Consider the following 14,826-nt stretch of genomic DNA (forward strand, 5'->3'; position numbering starts at 1 on the left):
GTTAAGACAACATATGTTTGGAAAAAAATATTTTCTTCTTTCAGGTCACTTTGCCTATATTGGTGACTCCTTCAAAACAAAGTTGGAAGGTCCGTTGTTACCGTGGAAACCATTCCATCAATCCGTAGGTTTGTGTTTGCGGTTTAATTACCTCATGCCTACTCAATCAAAGTCCACCTTGAAGATTTTCCTTCGAGAGCCAAATCGGGAAGAGCTGGTGCTAGTGTGGCAGTTGGTCGGAAACCACGGTGAGAAGTGGTCAGCAGCTCAAGTGGCTTGGTCAGGCGCCAAGGGAATTCAGGTTCAAACAGTTACTCATTGGTAGTTAACGTTGAAAAAATTTGTATGTTTTCGCATTCAATAGCAATAGCACTGAGAAAAAGAAAATACATTAACGTAAAGGAAGGTTATGAAGACATGACTGATCACCGCAGATATCTACACAACCTAAGCAGCTGTTGAATTGAAGCCTGAACAAAATTCAAGCTTGAACGGGATTCGAACCCATGACCTCAGCGATACCGGCGCAGTGCTCAACCAACTGAGCTATCAAGCCATCTGGGAACTGGTCAGTAATAAAACCCAGTTGACTTGATAGCTCAGTTGGTAGAGCATTGCACCGGTATCGCTGAGGTCATGGGTTTGAATCGCGTTCAAGCATAAATTTCTTTTCAGGCTTTAATTTAAAAACTACTTAACTTATGTATATAACTGCAATGATCAATCACGTCTTCATATCTTTCTTCGCAGTTCAAATATGTGATATTTCATATATTCACTTGTAAAGGAAGGTGTGAATGTAGATGTTGTGATTGATAGTTTGTTTGTATGTTTCTTTGTTTTGTTTTAAGACTTGGCCATCAGTTCTTTTGGGTTTAAAGATATTGTGATGTATGCTTGTTATTGCCATTCAATGGGCCCACTTGTATTCCTTATCATGTAATATCTCTAAGTGATTTACAGCGAGGTTAACTAACTGTAAAATCTTTTTTCCCGTTTCTGTAGGTTATCTTTGAGGGACAAGGCTTTGTTGATAAGAAGATCAACGTAGCGATTGATGACGTCATCATTACAACCGAGAATTGCCCCTTGAGACCTTACTTTGCTGAGCCAGGTTATTTCTGCTTCTCTATTACGTTTTGCTTATCTTGATCATGCAAAGACAAGTCCTTCAGAAACAGACTGCCCACTTGTTTCTGGCCTATTTTCTTTCTACTCGCTTAATCTGTATGACATGACTAAGGCATTAAAAAATGGCGGCTTTTTCTTTGCGGCTGGACCTCACCATAGAGGTAAATCATCATTTTCTCGAAAACGAGTACGGTGACCTATCATTTTTTTCTGTTGTGTTGAATTGAGTAATAAATGTCTCTATGTAAAATAAATATGAGCCAATTCTTAGTGTTGAGCAAGAAACAATCGTCGGAAACGTGAATTTAGCAAGCAATCGTGACTATAATCATGGTGCTATTGTAAGGATTTATGTGGTATAAAAAAGGTGCTGTTGTTCCTAAACGAACATGGGGACCCCTCATTTTTATTTCCAAATTTAAGTTCCTACAATATAAACAGTCAATAGGCAAAGTTTGACAAAAATCTCAGTGCAGGTTCTATTTCAGTGGAATGACCTCAATAGAGTATATTCAAATGACGTCACAACAGTTATATTGGTGTCCCAAAACAATGAAACGGCGGCCAAGTTGGTGTCGCAAGCTAATCCTGAGGGAGTTGAACACTTTTCTTATGTAAACACTTTCTTTTGTTCCAATAAATTTGTATGCCTGCTGGACACATGAGTGAAAACATTCTTTGCAACTCCTTTTTTCAGGTTTCAAGTGCAGCGACGACAAGTTTACATGCAATAATGGCGAATGTGTCAAGAAGAATCTGTTATGTGATAGCGACTTTGCGTGTAAAGATGGTTCAGATGAGGACAACTGTGAATGCCCTTCCAGCATGTTCAACTGTAAAGAGGGAGGATGCCTCCTGGCAACATCCGTGTGCGATGGAACAAATGACTGTTCCAATGAAGACGACGAAAAAAATTGCCGTAAGTTATTATTTGTTTTCATTTTAACCATAGTTAATAGACGGGCTTGGCAAGAACAGAAGGAAACAAAGATGACAAGATTTATGTTGGAAGGTCTACGACCGTGTACAACGTTTTTGTGCTCATACACTACATTTGGACTACGTAACCGAAACGTTCCTATTGGTAAGTTTCTCAGTCAGAAGTGAACAACTATATTTTGTTATGCGCACGTCAAATAACATACAACAAAGAACTTTGTCGGGCGTTATTACCAATCTGCTCTATTAACTCTGTTTGTAATCAGCAAAGCTTGGCATGTTGGGTTCAATTTCGTTCTTTAATATCACTGAGAAAGCTAGAAGCCTCTGTACTGGAAGAGACAAAAAAATACAGCGAGCTCCAATAGCCAACGTGAGTCGCGCAATGTTGAAAATCTATACGAAGAACGAGTGTGATAATATGGACGTTTCTCTTTACATGCTCGCTCTATACAAAGGTTTGAATGTCCAATTTTTTTCTCGAACTCCGCGTGTGCTGATTAATTTTTGTTGCCACATATGAGCTACGTGTGAGTTATATGCCAGTGAAGTTTTACCTTGGTTGATTTTAAGTACACCGCGTACATAATTAACTTTTCAGGCAATCGGTGCAGCTCTAGATATCAGTGTGTTGATGGGTCTTGCATTTCGTGGTCAAAAACATGTACTCAGACAGCTTTCTGCAGGGACGGAACTAATACGCCTTCTGTATGTGGTGAGTTACGTTCGTAGACTTTTTAATTTAGTAGAGTCGAGTGGGATCTCCGTTAGATATACGGTTTTCGGCTTCACCCCTTAAAATCGCGAATTTTCCCTGTAGCTTGAAACGGGAGAAATGGCGTGCAGTTCGTGGTTCGTTTCATAAAAGTCAGCACAACTGTTTCGTTTCTTATCTTCGACATTTCTTCTTGTTCAGTTTTGTTTTCTTGTGATTTCATTTTTCGTGTCTCTATTTTTTCGTTTTCCCCTCACTTCTTTTCATTTCTCAGTTCTCCTATCTGTTTCTTAGTTGTTGTCGCTTTTAGCTTTAATCCCTATAAACATCTCGCGTTTCATCTTCTTTGGTTGTGCTCATATAATTTTCGTTAATTTGTTGGTTTCCCAGGCTCTGGCAAGTGCCATCTAGATGATTTAGCATGTACCTCTAAAAATACAAGCGTGCAAAAAAGATGTAGATCTTTCAGAGGTATGGTTAAAGCAAAACTTACTCGCTGACTAAGCTGTGTATTCAGTTCAGCATGACATTTACTCTTTTAGAAACAAGAACATGTATTCAATGGGAATCTTTTGTAACTACCTGTTTGTTTATAAACGTAAATTTCATTATTGACAAACAAGGAAACGAAGGGCTTGCGTCTTGAAAGTTTCGTTTCAGGAATCTTTTAAACGTTTGAACGTTCCAGCATCAATTTCTTTGTTCGTTATCTTATTATATATTTTTCCACTTATCGTGGTTTCAAAAGGTCATTGTAATTTCGAAAGTGGACTTTGTGGACTGAAAGCTGATAAGAATGCCACGTTCCACTGGACTGTGGGCTCAGGCCAGACGCCAACGGAAAGTACTGGACCGAGTTACGATCACACGTCGCTTAATAAGGATGGTAAGAGAAGTCAGAAGTGAATAAAACTGTAATTAGGGAAGTTAGTAGCGGTAAGTTCAGTAACCATCAATTTAAACCAAGGCAAATATGAGTCTATCATTATGCATACTGACTGAATTTAAAAAAGTAATCAGACCTTGGACATAAAACATGAAACTGGTAGCACGCGTGGGAACCAAAATGATTCGCTAAGCAGACAAGCATTCCTCTGATTGATGAGCTTTATGTACTTGGATCAAATCACCAATCAGTTCAAAATAAAGACGAAATTCTGGGTACAAACTGAGACTGTGACAACACAGCGGCAATGCCGCGTTATAAGTAGCAGGGGTAGGCGAGAAACGTTCTGCCTTTAATTTCCTGCTAATAAGTAACACTTTTATAACTACTATACATTTCTTTTTCAGGCTCTTACATTTTCATTGAAGCTTCTAAAAGAAACCCAGGAGAAAAGGCGAGGTTGTTAAGTGGCTGGATAGAAGCCAATGAAACAGTTTGTGTTCAGTTTTGGTATCACATGCACGGCTCAGATATCGGAAATCTAAACATTTATGTCAAAACTAACCAATCAGAAACTCCCGTCTGGAGGCTGTCAGGAGATCAAGGAAACCGCTGGAGATTTGGACAGACTGCCCTGAATAGTCCAAGTTTATATAAAGTAAGTTTTCATATTTTGTTTAAGACTCAATGAAATCCAAAAACAGAGAGCTTAAATCGGGACCATGTATTAAGCACTTTCATCTTTTATCCTTCTTACTTTTCATTATTTGATTATGAGGAGGTTATAAATAAAGGAAAGTTTCTATTGCGTTTTAGAACTAACATACTTTCGTATTTTTTTGTTAGTTTGTACTAGAAGGAACAGTTTGTGATGGAAGTAAAGGTGATGTTGCAGTTGATGATTTGACGATATTGGACGGAATTTGTGAAACGATTATAAAACAAAGTAAGCAAGAACGTTGGTATTGGGTTTACGAGGCTTTCGAAGGCTTCCTGCCATTGCAAGGCAACTTGTTACGTGTTGTGCAACTGAGCGTTGATTCAGTAAAATCTTCCTAAATCAGAGAGCATTCCCTGCCATGATCCTCGAAACAATAACAACAACAACCTGAAAGCTCGATCTACCAAGCCTAAAATCCATGATTGATAAAATGAGGACTTACACAGCTTTTAGAGTGGTGCAGTTATGTTTATAAACAACAGGGTCTTAAAGGCAGAGCATACCCTAAAAACAGAGGGTTTGGGGTGCATAAGAATCGTGCTCCCCACTCATTTAGGAACTTTCCCCGTACCCGCGGAACCTATCAACAGACAGCTTATTTAACTTTCTTCCTGTTCTCTCTTGTAAACGTCCTAGAAAACTATAAAACACTTCTCGTGGATCAGGGTTAAATACCCTAGTATTTGTTTCACACATTCGGTTAGTTGGACAGCAGCGCGAAGAACGGTGAGAGGAAAATAGGCTGCTTTTCTCTCGCTGCATTTTGCACTGCTCCCTTATCAAATCAGACCATCAAACAGGCTATTTTACTAAACATTTGTAAATTACTGAATTAGATCGCTAAGAAACAATCTTTTCTTTCTTTATCATCAGCAAGGCCAGACTGTTATTTTGAAGAAAATATGTGCGACTGGAAAGCAGACGAGGAATGGGTCCTTCGTTCTTATCAGGCGGGATTAGGGAAACGGGGTAAGATGTGTTATAGATTGTGTCTGTGAGGTAGTATGGCCTTGATACCCAGTTGATGATATACCGGGTGATAGAGGGCCAGTTCACATCACTGAAAATGATTCTTTCCTTTCTACTTCCGTTACTCATCAGGAGATTTAAATATAAACAAGAAATTATCTGAAAGGATTGTTAAAGATCTCTGAGTATTATTCGATACAGGCGAGGTTGGGAAACAAACCAATTATGTATTTCTTTTCGAATTTCTTCAGTCATTTTCTTCTTTGTTGTTGTATATATAACTGTATAGCTCTATTGGAAAATAATACTTTTTCAAGTAATTGACAAACACGAGAGGCAGCGTTTTACCCCATTATTAAATCAAAGTGCTCCATGAGCAAACCCGTCGATTTCCCAGTGGATGATGATTGATATGTACGGCTTTTCGTGCATACTACATGAAGTACAAGAACAGTCAAACCTTCACTACATGAGCTGCATTTCTCCAATGGAGTACTCATTCTTGATTGAGCCACTCTACCTCGTAAACTTCTCATCGCTTTGCCCAACATATTTTTCTTCCCGCCTGAGGACGAAAGCGTAAGCTGCGACTCAGCCCCGTTAGATCGAAAGCAAATAGGTTGCGAATAAGATCGAAGCGACTCTGCTCGCAGGGTAGCTGCAAAGGATCTTCAGAGAAATCGAGTTTTTTTTTTATTTTGAATTACAAACGCACAACATCTAAACCATCGGATGCAATTTGAGGTCGGTTGTACGAAACAGCAAGGTCGCGTAACGTCAAAAACCGTGTTCTTATCGGTTCCAAGCTTGAAATAAGTACATGTAGCTACTTGTGGATGTCCTTCACCTAAAAAAAGGGTTGAACAAGAAAAGACCAGTGACTTAAAACAACAAACGGAAAAAAAAACCGTCGAACTCCAGAATCTAACTCAGGTCCACTAGATTGGAACATGGGTGCTAACCATAGTAACACGTAAGAAACCTTGCTTAAAGGGAAAAACATACAAAGTACTTCAGCCTTATCTCAAATTGACTAACAAATATGCGAAGTAGCTAACACCACCCCCTGCTTCGTCGAGTTTTTGCTCTCGGTCCAATTTACGCGCGGCCAGAATGCGGAAAAGCTCTTCATATGGGAACGCTTGTTACGCAGGCTATAGTAACATGTAAGAAACCCTTGCTTCAAGGGGGGAAAGATACAGAGTACTTTACCCTTATCTCAAATTAGCTAGCAAATACGCGAATTAGCTTACAAATACGCCGCACATAGTCTATTAAACTGCAAACTTCTCGGATACTTTCAGTGTGGCTAGTACACAGGGAACAGAGGAGTCCTATTTGATCTTTTTCCCAGTTAAATTCGGCGTAATATTGTAGCGCGAATCGATTTTTTTGTTGATTCAAATCGCCTCAAAATCAAACTGTACACATGTGATCGTGTTGCGATGATTAAATCTACTATAAATAGACATACAAAGCTTTTCGCGAGAGCTGTTTTGTGACTGCGATATGATAGCTCATCAGCCTATTCAAGTGTCAAAGTGTATCAGCTTGAAAAAGCCCAAAACTTTGTTTCTGTGGGGAAATGTTTAATGCTCGGATTGCATTTTAGTTCGTGAAGTTAAGTGTCTAGTTCTCCTCGCTCTCGCTATGCGGGGTTCCTCTTCCAATGCGACTCATGTGAGTTTGTCCTCAAGACTGTGTACGATTTCATCTCAGTGGATTCCATGCCCGCCGTTGAAACTTATAACCTGGCGTAATCATGAGCCTTTTAGAGGCTCGCAAGACTGCGGTGTTCCTTCTTAGAGAATTTTTTGACAAATGCAGTGGCCTCAGCGATACTGTTCGCTTTGATTTCCGAAATTTAATTTCAGGAGCTCAACCCTCCAGTAGTAGTACAGTCAATATGTAGAGAGGATTGCCTCTTGTCAATCGTTGCTAAATTTCAAACTTCGGAGCGGAAATTTACAATAGCAGCTTCCAGCAACATCAAAAACGTTCCCAATGCGTATTACAAAAGCCAATTAGAGTTATCCTTATCTTAATTTGAGATTAGAATTGTAATAGAAATGTTAAATGAACTATACCCAGTAAGCAAACAAAACAAATTTACATTTTTAGTGCAACAATCGCAGCTAGACCTAGTAAAAACGATACACGTGCCTGCAATATTGACTAATACAGTGATTTCAGGAGCTTTATCTACTGGTCAGCGGAATTACTCCAAAAAGCTTACAGATGATGGAAGGACAACATTTGCATATCATTTGCATAATCTGCACCACCACTAAAACCCTATAGCAGGGGTTTCAATAACATTAGTTACAAGCGGCCACTGAAGGTGTAATAGGCGGCTGTGACCACAAAAGGGGCCGCAAAGCCCCTTTTCCCTAGGGGGTCTGGGGGCATGCTCCCCCAGAAAAATTTGAAATCTAGAAGCTCGAAAATACGATTTCCAGCGTTCTGGGCATCAAAAAGCGTGCTGTTGATGGATATTTTTATTGACCACAAAGCAGGATTTTTTTTTTGACAAACTAATAATTTTTTGATGCAAAGAGGTGCATTTTGAATACCTTTCTAGGCAGATATCTCTCAGTGACACTTGATATCCACTTAGGCAGTAATTTCTTTGAAGTCCTCTCTTAAAACAAATACAACTTCTCTGCTACTCTTTCAAATGTACCAACAAGGCAACAAACTGATTTTTAACTCTTCAGAAAAAATGAAATGAGATAAACTTTACAACAAAATTCTTTCTACTAATATTCTTACAAAACCAAACCTCATTTTCAACTTTTCATTGATTGTCCCACGGTTCATTATTAAGTTATTCAATGATCATAAAATAATGAAAAATTAAATCATATTATTAAATCATTCAGATGTCTTAGGTATCCTGAGATGAACAGTGATAACACTGATCGGCGACTACAAACAACATGTATGCTATTTCTTTGGAACTTTTAGTTTGCGCGCTTTTTCATAGCATTTGAAAATTTCAGTGGTCGCCGTTGTTGTTGCATTTGCTTTTTTTTATTAATATCATTTTTATTTTCACTAATGAAATCCAAACAGACGGCGGTAAGAGGTCCTACAGGCGGCGGTAGACCGCCGGTAACCGGCTTTTATTGAAACCCCTGCTATAGATTGCTTACGCAATTTCCAGGTTAAAAACGATGCTAATTAAGATCATATATCCAATGGCAGTCACGGTCATAAGTTTCTTTGTTTAGCTTCATATTAGTGACTTTGAGAAAGTAGATTGATGCCCGGGAGAAGGGGTACTGCCTTCAATAGCCTAATCCTTCGATAATGCGATAGGATCATACTTTCAGCTTTGACTGTACTCGGAACAACAAAGAAGTTCGCTTTACTGGAAAAACGAGTTTTTATTTTACATAAGGTAAAGTCTGCGTACGAGCCAAGTGGCCGACCAGGACAGACCTTATCCTGATTTCTGTAGCATGAGGCGACAAGAAGTCAGTTCTGCTTCCCCCTGAATGGGATTCTAGTCTATTGCAGGGTTAGCCCCAGCATTAAATTTGGTTGTACACCTGGGTGGAGAGTGACACTCTGAAAGTAAAGTGTCTTACCCAAGAACACAGCACAATGTCCCCTGCCAGGGCTCGAACCCGGACCGCTCGATCCAGATAGGAGCAAACTAACCATGAGGCCACCGCGCCTCACTTTATTATACATGGTTACCCAAAACTGACAAAAGTTCGCTGACTATTAAATTCTATTGTTAGGTGGATACGTTTCCCTTCCAGCGGGAGCATCTGATTCAGCTTCTTTTCTCTCGTCTCCTGTCTTCAATACCCATAATTACGAATGGAAGTGCTTACGTTTCTGGTACTTGATCCGTGTCCATGATCACATTGATGCAGGCTGGTTTAAGGCAACGTTAATAGTGATACTAGATGAAAAGACTACGAACCAGACTCGGCTGCTACTCTTTACGAATAAAGTGACACATTCAGTGCGATATATACAGATGCCTTTACCAGGGAATTTTACTAACGTACAGGTATTCCATCTCTTTCTCCTTTCATGGTCATTACCTTATTGAAAACATTTTAGAGTTATTCTCAATTGAGCCAAATTAACTTGTCAAACAATTTTTTTTTCCATTTGAAGTTGATTTAAGTGTACGGTGTTCGGTAAGAAGTTGTTACGCAACGTGACTGGTCATTGTACATTTTGCGTAACAATGTCATCTAGCTTTGTAGGTCCGCATTGTGTACAGAAAGCCAAATAATTGATTTTTGAGACTCACAATAAAAGTTTCTAATTCAATGCTATTATATGACTTATATGCTATTCCAAGTCAAACAGGGATATCAGTATGATTAATATTTTGCCGTGACTGTTTTAAGAAGCTCGAAATAGTTTTCTTAGCCGTGAGATGAGGTTAACATTTTTTTATGTAACACGTTCCAGATCCGTTTTGTGGGTGCGAGCAAATTTTCTTTGGGACCATCTCTCGCCATCGACGACGTTTCGTTCTCCAAACAGCCTTGCCAACAAATTCCTGTGAATCCTGGTAAAGGTAAGACTAGCTAGAAACCTCTCTCAAGAGATATACCAGAATCAAATAGCTCGCATGCAGTACGTTTCTTCATAGTCACGTCCTAATAATTATTGCTCTTTTGATTCCACATCCCCATTAGCATGTCAAGAAGCTCTCGGCATGGAAAACGGTGCAATCCTTGACGGACAAATTACTGCTTCTACGCAATGGGATGAACATCATGCTCCCTTCCAGGGCAGACTACACTTCAAAAAGTCTGGAGATAAGCAGGGATCCTGGTCAGCTGCCAGAAGTGATGCTTACCAGTGGCTGCAGATTGACCTGGTCAGTCAGTACAATGAAGTGACAGGTGTAGCAACGCAGGGAAGGAATGCTTTCAAGTATCAGTATATAACCAAGTACAGACTGCAGTACAGTAGCGATGGAGTGAACTTCCAGTACTACAGGGAAGGAGGAGAAACTGCAGATAAGGTAAAAAAGACCTACTCCACAGCCTTAACCGAGGTTCTGTTTTCTTTGCCATGTTTTGAAAGGAATATGCTTTTAAAAGGAAGGCCATTTTCATAAATATACAGACAAGGGAATTTCAGAGAAGTCATACTTGACCTGGGTGTAGTCATTAAACCCTTTCATTTTGATTAAATTTGCTTTAGAGAGGAAATAATAATAGCGATATTCCGCTGACCAGTTCTATAATTTTGTAATCGTTCCTTTCCTAAAATACTTCACATAACCACAGAAATATTATTAATCGTACTATCCTAGCAGTATGCGGCAAGTTTATCACATTCGAACCTAGTTACATTGTCCAGTTTCCATGGGTCTCCTGTAGTGGTAGAGCGTCTGATCAGTGTACTGAAGGTCATAGGTTCTACCTCCACTGGGAGAACTCAGAAATTGTTTTTCGAATTTCCTGTGTTGCTAACTGATTACATCCTTCTCATCTCCATTTTATGTGCTTAGGAATTTGATGGAAACACAGACGAGAACACTGTTGTATATCATGAACTAATTCCGGCAATCAGGACACGGTATATTCGTTTTCGACCAGTAGCATGGTATGGTGCCATATCCATGAGGGTGGAGCTGTATGGTTGTAAAGGTACTCTAGATTAGAAATAAAACCTTTGACTATATACCAAAACAGTACCGAAAGACCTCGTTTCACTTCCGAGATATTGTTTAGAGACTTTGGAGATCTTGAGTCGCTGACGAAGTTCTCAGCCATTCTCGTGTCTAGAAAGACATAGATTCGCGTGTCTTTCTATCTCTTCGCGCACTTGAGAAAGGTTGCATACCGGCATCCAGGATACAAATGGTCCGTCAGCCCGCATTTTGTCGATGTTTTCCAGTTTTCCTTTTATCAGAAGATCCGTAACTACTAAGTATAAATCTACTAGCGTTCTATCACGAATTCCGTTCTCTGATTGGCTACGCTACTCGCGACCTATTCTCTTGTAGATAGTGAGTAGCCTAGCAGGTGTGGTTGTTAACAAAATGGCGGCCGCTTCTTGGCGTTTTCGAAGTACCTGTGAAGAGGATTTAGATAACGTTTTAAACGACTGGTAGAGTTATACTAAAGCAACCTTATTATCAGCCCTCAATTTCTATGCATGATAGAAATCTCGAGCTCGTAATCTAATTGTTATACATAGGAACTTAAGGATTTCCACTTCACATTTCCACATCTCCACTTTAGATGTTGGTCCTTGTGATATATCTGTGGACTGGTGTGGATGGAAAAGCGTCCACGGTTGGAAGAGAATAAAATACCAAGAGCTTGATCAGGAGTATCAGGATCATGGCGGTGCTGATGGTAGCGATAATGATGATGACGAAAATGATAAAGGTGATGCTGGTGACTCTGATGGGCGTGGTAGGTTATAGTGTGACATACCGTAGAAACCACTCATTCGAAGACGGACTCAGTATTATTAACTGGGGTACCTCAAGATTTTAACACAGTACGGACGTTCGCGCTAATTGTTTCTGTACATGTTTACTGCGCACTTACCTCCTGTTGTAGTGTAACGAAACGTCATCCATCTTAGATAGTGAATGACGGAAGTTTCGTGAAACATTTTAGAATAAACAGTGGCGATATGAAAATATGACGTTTCGGTGAAGACGTAACCATTATCAAATGGAAATTATTACAAGATGAAACTACAATCGAATAAAATGAGGTATGGAAAACAAAAGAATGTTCATAACTAATGTAGTTTCACACTTTATGTTTCCATATATAACGTTACCAATCTTGTAATAATTTGCATTTGATGGTGACATGTCGTCGCCCAAGCGTCGTGTTTTTACCTTGCCACCCTTCTTTTCTCTTTTTTCCTTTACTGCTTTTGTCCGTTTAGACCAGAGCTAAAAATGTTTGAACGCAAGGAGTCTCGATAAGACCGCTTAATTTTTTTGCACTTACAATCGTATTTTTCTACTAATTCGAATAAAACTGACTTTGTGAGTATTCTCCCGTTCGGTTGAATCTGAATGAAACAATGATATCAACTGGAAAACGTTGGGCCCATTTGAGTTTAAAAAATCGACACCTCCTTATTATTAAGAGATCCCCATTTCACCTAAGCTGACGTACCCCATTAGCATTTTGTGAGCCCATTTGTTTCCATCGTTTTGTCTTTTTAGGAATCATTGACCGAGGTAACTATGAAATCCACCTTCCCAACGTCGACCTCGGCTACGTGTCATTTTCTGACGTCTCACCTCTTCACGTGGGTTTCACTCTCTGTTTCTGGTTGAAGACAGAATACAATGGCTTCTTCATTGAATACAAAATCGCAACTGAACAAAATGAAACATTGGTGCTGGCAGTCTATTGTCGTAACAATACTTTTGTATTTAAGCTGGAGAATACCAGAAGGTAATTACATACCGTTGTTTGGTCATTGTATTCTCCTGTCCAAGATGATGAATACAACTTACCATGATTCGCTGCACGCACGTTTCGTAGAGGGAACTGGTCATTGATTGCACTGTTTTTTAACGGTCGAAGTAAAAATGTCTCTAACTAAAACCAAATTTTTACCATTTGGATTTATTAGTTGTTATGTCATAAAAGGCCATTTATTTGCAACAACAGGTCACATGGTACAAAATCCTACATGCTATATTGCAAAAGAATGCGGCAGCCTCAAAACCATAGCGACTTCAACCAGTCAAGTAATTATATAACGGTTTCTCAAGTAAAAAATAGCGTTATAATAAAATAAAAGTTCAACTAAAATAAAGGCAAAAACACAAAATTTAGTCAAGCTTGACTTTTCCTTGTTTGTATGTCACAACTTGCCATCCAGCTTGAGGATTTTGTACCATGTGACCATTGGTTGCAAAAGGCGCACTGGCAAACGTTCATTCTGTGGGGTTTTCCTATATACCCTTACTCCTCTACTCATCATAGAACAACTTGTATTGCTACTGAAACATCATTTACGCTAACCTTGGCACGTATGTTTATCTATTTTTTATTCATCCCAGGAAAATTCCAATGGGCGTGACAGATAACACGTGGCACCACGTGTGCGTATTATGGGAAATTCGTGACGAGCAAGTGGAGGTTTTTAAAGATGGCGAAAGAACATATGTGTCAACTGGATTTCAGTCTAGCTCCCAACATATAGGAATTGAAGGTACAGTGAGAAATTATATATTAAGTTTTGAAAACCAAAATTGTTCCTCTGCAAAATGTTAGAACTTAGCCTCGTAAAAAGTGCAATGCTATAGAAAATGTAAAGCTACACTGAGTGTACGTATCTTTCCAAGAGAGTAACAATGTTCCTAGCAGCTTATGTCTATGAAATCGGATGTTACGCTTTAGCAGACTGTGTTTTTGTTCTTTCCAAAATTATCAACCCTTTGGGCTTTTTTAAAAGATAAAAAGCCCGAACTGAAAAAGTTTTTTTTGTTTTTGGCCTCACAATTAAAAGACAATCGTAACTAAATTTTTAAAGCTAGAAAATCTGCCATCTTGTTAAAAAAAAAACTTGTGCGAGTTAGTTGGTTAATTTGACCAACAAGAGCCAACATGTCAATCAGGACTGAGAAATCAACCAATCGTGTCTTAGCTTACGTGCGTCAGTTTTCCCTCGCTTGGCGCCAGTTGCATGTTTCACATTGAGTTCTGATTGGTTTATTGCATTTGCCGTGAATGGCTACAAGTGATGCTTAAAAGATACTTAAATCTTAGCTAGTAGCGATCTTTTTGTCTGGTTCATCACTTACTAAAGAAAGGCAGTCCCTCTCATATTTGAACACTTCGTACACCATATAATAAAATTGTGTCGGAATATGGTCAGATTAACAAATAGATTCCATGGTGCAGTATGTCAGTTCTGTAATTGATCTCAGATGACGTCAAAATGTGGCAAGAACAAAAACGCGGCACACGACGCGTAACCGAGTGTGTCACTGATTTTTTTTTTCCACATTTTAATTGCTTTTGCATACACACAAAAAAACTTGACATAACTTTCATTAAAACTATTCTACTAACATTAGCATGAATGTGTCACTGATGTTCTTACCACATTTTGACGCCTTTTAATTCTGTGATCAATTACGGAACAGACGCACGGCAACAGGGAATCTACTCGTTTTTCATAATATAGAAACCAAGAAAGCGTTAATGATGTCATCTATACGTCTGTCCTGCAATAGATAATAAGTAAGAAGCAATCAAAGTGCGAGAATAGGTCGACTTATATAACAGAAGGCACGTACTGTAATAACAATCAACTAACTCTTCCTGAACGTGTTTGCCCAGGAGGTGGAACCATGACAATTGGTTTCAGAGAGTCCAACGGAAATGCGTCAGCTGTTCTCGGTCTGTTGACTGGGTTCAATCTGTGGAGTTACGCAATGACACCAGGAGAAATACTGCGCATGTCACATGGATGTGGTACTGAAGCAGG

The 14,826-nt window shown here is 39.2% G+C and overlaps 1 protein-coding gene across 1 annotated transcript in view; it reads left to right on the forward strand.

Moving 5' to 3' along the window:
• LOC110053725 (MAM and LDL-receptor class A domain-containing protein 2-like) overlaps positions 1 to 14,826 on the forward strand; it is a 53,637-nt gene that overhangs the window by 21,163 nt on the left and 17,648 nt on the right. The window contains exons 25-41 of the mRNA XM_020759992.2: positions 45 to 301; positions 1,006 to 1,114; positions 1,829 to 2,050; positions 2,672 to 2,785; positions 3,176 to 3,256; positions 3,534 to 3,671; positions 4,079 to 4,329; positions 4,518 to 4,617; positions 5,266 to 5,361; positions 9,111 to 9,388; positions 9,802 to 9,910; positions 10,032 to 10,363; positions 10,856 to 10,994; positions 11,592 to 11,768; positions 12,545 to 12,779; positions 13,394 to 13,545; positions 14,679 to 14,826. The exon at positions 14,679 to 14,826 is cut by the window's right edge and continues 86 nt beyond it. Coding sequence (XP_020615651.2) covers positions 45 to 301; positions 1,006 to 1,114; positions 1,829 to 2,050; positions 2,672 to 2,785; positions 3,176 to 3,256; positions 3,534 to 3,671; positions 4,079 to 4,329; positions 4,518 to 4,617; positions 5,266 to 5,361; positions 9,111 to 9,388; positions 9,802 to 9,910; positions 10,032 to 10,363; positions 10,856 to 10,994; positions 11,592 to 11,768; positions 12,545 to 12,779; positions 13,394 to 13,545; positions 14,679 to 14,826 — 2,938 coding nt within the window. The remainder of the gene's footprint in view (positions 1 to 44; positions 302 to 1,005; positions 1,115 to 1,828; positions 2,051 to 2,671; positions 2,786 to 3,175; positions 3,257 to 3,533; positions 3,672 to 4,078; positions 4,330 to 4,517; positions 4,618 to 5,265; positions 5,362 to 9,110; positions 9,389 to 9,801; positions 9,911 to 10,031; positions 10,364 to 10,855; positions 10,995 to 11,591; positions 11,769 to 12,544; positions 12,780 to 13,393; positions 13,546 to 14,678) is intronic.

Source organism: Orbicella faveolata, unplaced genomic scaffold (assembly GCF_042242905.1).
Source record: "Orbicella faveolata isolate gen_17 unplaced genomic scaffold, um_ofav_v1 contig_26, whole genome shotgun sequence".
Taxonomy (NCBI): domain Eukaryota; kingdom Metazoa; phylum Cnidaria; class Anthozoa; order Scleractinia; family Merulinidae; genus Orbicella; species Orbicella faveolata.